The following is a 3,341-nucleotide window of genomic DNA, read 5'->3' on the forward strand; positions in this document are numbered from 1 at the left end:
GTCGATTTGATTAATTATCCCATCCCCTCATTTCCATGCATTAACGTCTTAGTTTCCATTAAATAACCACAATTTAATTAATTATCACATCCCCTCATTTCCAATCCACAAAACCAAAAGGACAGACACTGAATTTCATGTCATCCCCCCTGAGGTGACCGTAATAAATAAATATGTATATTTGGTTCAAAAAATAAATAAATTACACTGCTTTTTAAAAGTCATATTATTATATAGGTCTATTAGCTAGCCTTTTAATTATTGGAATTAATTAAGATGCCTTTTTTGATTAAGACACGAATTCAAGCCAAAAGGCAATGTCCTTTTCTTTCTTACTTAGGCTGCATATTAATATATACATTTTGTGTACGTAAAAGAAATCGGGTTTGATTACATATCAACTTTTTTATTAGTTTGTTAGTCGGGCAAATATGGGGAGTATGTTTTTTTCCTACGGTTTACATACGACGACTTGCTAATCATCGTTATGGTAATATAACTGTTAATTATATGTCGTCAGTAGCTAAAAAATTTATTTTTTTTACTATATATATTTATAGAGATCTCTTCAAAATTTATGATTTATATTTAGCCTTTTTTTGTTTTTGAATTTAAGGGTTATTATAATAGGATATCGAGCCCAATTCTTCATCCTAAACTTGAGATATTGGTGTCAGATGAGTTATGGATCATCGACAAATTTAAATATTTGAGTGTCTCGTTGGAGCTTGCAATAGACAAACCCTAGAGATGCAGTTGTTTGGTGTTTACTAGGTTTTTGGTCTCGATTCAAATATATGTAATCTTAGTTTATTGGAGATATAAGATAAGATTTAAGAACTTGTGAATATATTTAAATTTTAAAAACTTTATTAGAAAGAAATAATTAAGCCAGACTTTGAAATTAATTCCAAGTAAGAAAACAAGCTCTTGAATATTACAATTCGACATGGTTACAATTGAACATTAAAAATACGATACACATTATTAATACAAGGAACCTTAATTAGCAGCAATGTAAGACTATCTTCGGTTCCTTTATTACAATTGATACGCGTGATTACTAAATACAATGAACCTATAATTATCTTAGTTAATTCTAAGGAAGGTTCAATTTAATATAATATCTTAATATATAATTAATGACTTGATAATTATTTATTCCATATATATATATATGATAATATTAATTAATTAAATTAAACTCCTAATTATTGCAGCCTCCGGGCTGTTAACTTCTATAGTAGACAGCAGCTGGGATAGCCTCTGGCTCAAATCATCCACTTCTTTGTTGAGGTTTCTGATATAGTTGCAAGTCTCCTCAAGCACCTTATTAGCTGATGCCTGTTTTAAATTAAACAAAACATTTATAAATATTTTTTTATTTAATTTATAATTTGTAACAATTTCGAATTTTTATATGTAATAGTCGACCCGTCTCATAGATATAGTTCGTGGAAGCATTTTATATGAGACCTACTCCATGATCAAACCATTATATTTCTATTTTTTCACAAGTCAATCACGTGCTCACAAAGATTTGATCATGGAGTAGGTCTCATATGAAATGGTTCCACGAACTATATCCGTGAAACGGGTCGATCTGATCCATACCTGAAGTAAAAATTAATATTTTTGATATAAAAAATAATATTTTCTCTTGGGTCAAGTAGGGTATGAGACATGTCTAACAAAATTGGCTCAACACTCCTCATACGAGTTTTTGTGTTGATATATCAAGAAACTTGATTGAACTTGTTTACCTTATTTACGTTGTAAAAAGTAGTTCCACGCACTCTGCCGGAAGTCTTGGCCTAGTCCTCTTACTTTTTGTCTTATGGACAAGCAGAGGTTTGCCTAACACCCAACACTGACCGGTGGTGTTTTATTTTTTTATTTTTTTTTTAAAGGGTATGATACATGCATATAAAATACAAAATATCAAAATTCTAAATCATCAAACTTTTGTGTGTGTGTGTGAAATGTGGAAATATTTATATTTTGTTTCCGTTTGTCGCCGTGCATAACACGTTGACGTAGAAAGTGTAAAAGGGTTTAAGCAGTCTTTGTTGATAGATTTTTGTGTACGTTTAACATTTTTTCCTTCATGGGATGAACAATAGTGACTTCTTGGAAGGACAAACATTCATGAATCAATTTATTGACCTCCGTAGTGCAACATGATTTAGCTAATTAAACATATGGTGAGATACTTTATTTAACCCTCAAAATGATGGAAACCAATCAACATATGGACTACACATTAATTATTAGTACGTAAACTGGGTTTCAAAAACAACAATTAACTACGATTATACACAGAAACACACGCATGTACACATAAACCCTAACAGCTTCAATATCAATGCAATGTATACCTTGTTGGAGCGTCTAGAACTGTTGCGAATCTCCGGTAGGAGTTGATGCAATTTGGACACAAGTTCAATTATCTGTTCATCTGTTATCCTCGTGTTCGAGCTGCTCGGCTGCCTCGACCTTCTCCCGGACATTCTTATAGTATGTAACTTTGTGGGATGTTTTAGAAACTGAAAAAAAAGGTAGTACTATAAAAGCAAGAAAGCGAAAAGAAAACTTGGGAGGAAAGTTTGCAGATTGTATGGGAAACAAGAGGAAGATAAAGCGTGTATACACACACACACACACACACACACACACAAAACAAAAAAAAGAATGAATAAATAAATAAAATTGCTAATTAGATCATGGATTAGCTTAGCTTAGCTTGGCTAGGCGATGAGAAAATAAAGAAAATGATGGGTAATGAACAAGTGATAAAGTGGAAAGGACCACATGAAAGAGATTAATTAGTGAAGGAAAGGAGAAGGGATTCAATGGAGAGTACACAAAAACATAGAAAGTGATGTTGGATATGAAGAAGACAAATGCACTGGGGAAAGATGTGGTCTACACACCACCAAATTGAGAATTCAATTATAATGCTTTCATTCAATGCCCACCCATGAATTTTCGATTCAAGATCCATATATCTAATTATATTCATGGAGCTGGAAAAATGTAATTCTTTTTTTAACCTTGCATGGAAGTGAAACTTGGATTATTTTTCATTTGACAGAAAAAGGAAAAAAAACGAAATTGGAGCCGATTATAATTAATTAATTAAGGGAAAAAAATTGTCCGGTTCATATAAGTGAATAGAATTCGATACAAAGAATAGAGGTAAATCGTCATTCCTTTCATGAATGCAGAATGGATTTTCATCCAAATAATTTGCGTTAGAGATAATCAGTAGTTAGAATGAATTGCGGATCCAAAAAAAATAATAATTAGAACTTTTCCACAACCACACACAGTACTTTCAA

General features: G+C 31.7%; 1 protein-coding gene across 1 annotated transcript; it reads right to left on the reverse strand.

Annotated features, from left to right (window-relative positions):
* Positions 1–904: 904 nt before the first annotated feature.
* LOC142515357 (transcription factor PRE1-like) lies at positions 905–2,842 on the reverse strand. The gene is made up of 2 exons (XM_075619796.1): positions 2,379–2,842; positions 905–1,344 (listed from the first exon to the last, which is right to left on the reverse strand). Exons 1-2 carry the CDS (start codon positions 2,508–2,510, stop codon positions 1,195–1,197), a joined length of 282 nt encoding a protein of 93 aa, XP_075475911.1. The 5' UTR covers positions 2,511–2,842; the 3' UTR covers positions 905–1,194.
* Positions 2,843–3,341: the final 499 nt, after the last annotated feature.

The sequence above is a fragment of the Primulina tabacum genome, chromosome 1, assembly GCF_025594145.1.
Source record: "Primulina tabacum isolate GXHZ01 chromosome 1, ASM2559414v2, whole genome shotgun sequence".
NCBI classification, from domain to species: Eukaryota; Viridiplantae; Streptophyta; class Magnoliopsida; order Lamiales; family Gesneriaceae; genus Primulina; species Primulina tabacum.

Bases quoted from the DNA above. Each gene is read 5' to 3' on its own strand.
- LOC142515357 (XM_075619796.1), bottom strand. From the start codon at position 2,510: ATGTCCGGGAGAAGGTCGAGGCAGCCGAGCAGCTCGAACACGAGGATA. The intron at 1,345-2,378 runs GTATACATTGCA...AATTTAAAACAG, and splicing joins GTTCTAGACGCTCCAACAAG to GCATCAGCTAATAAGGTGCT.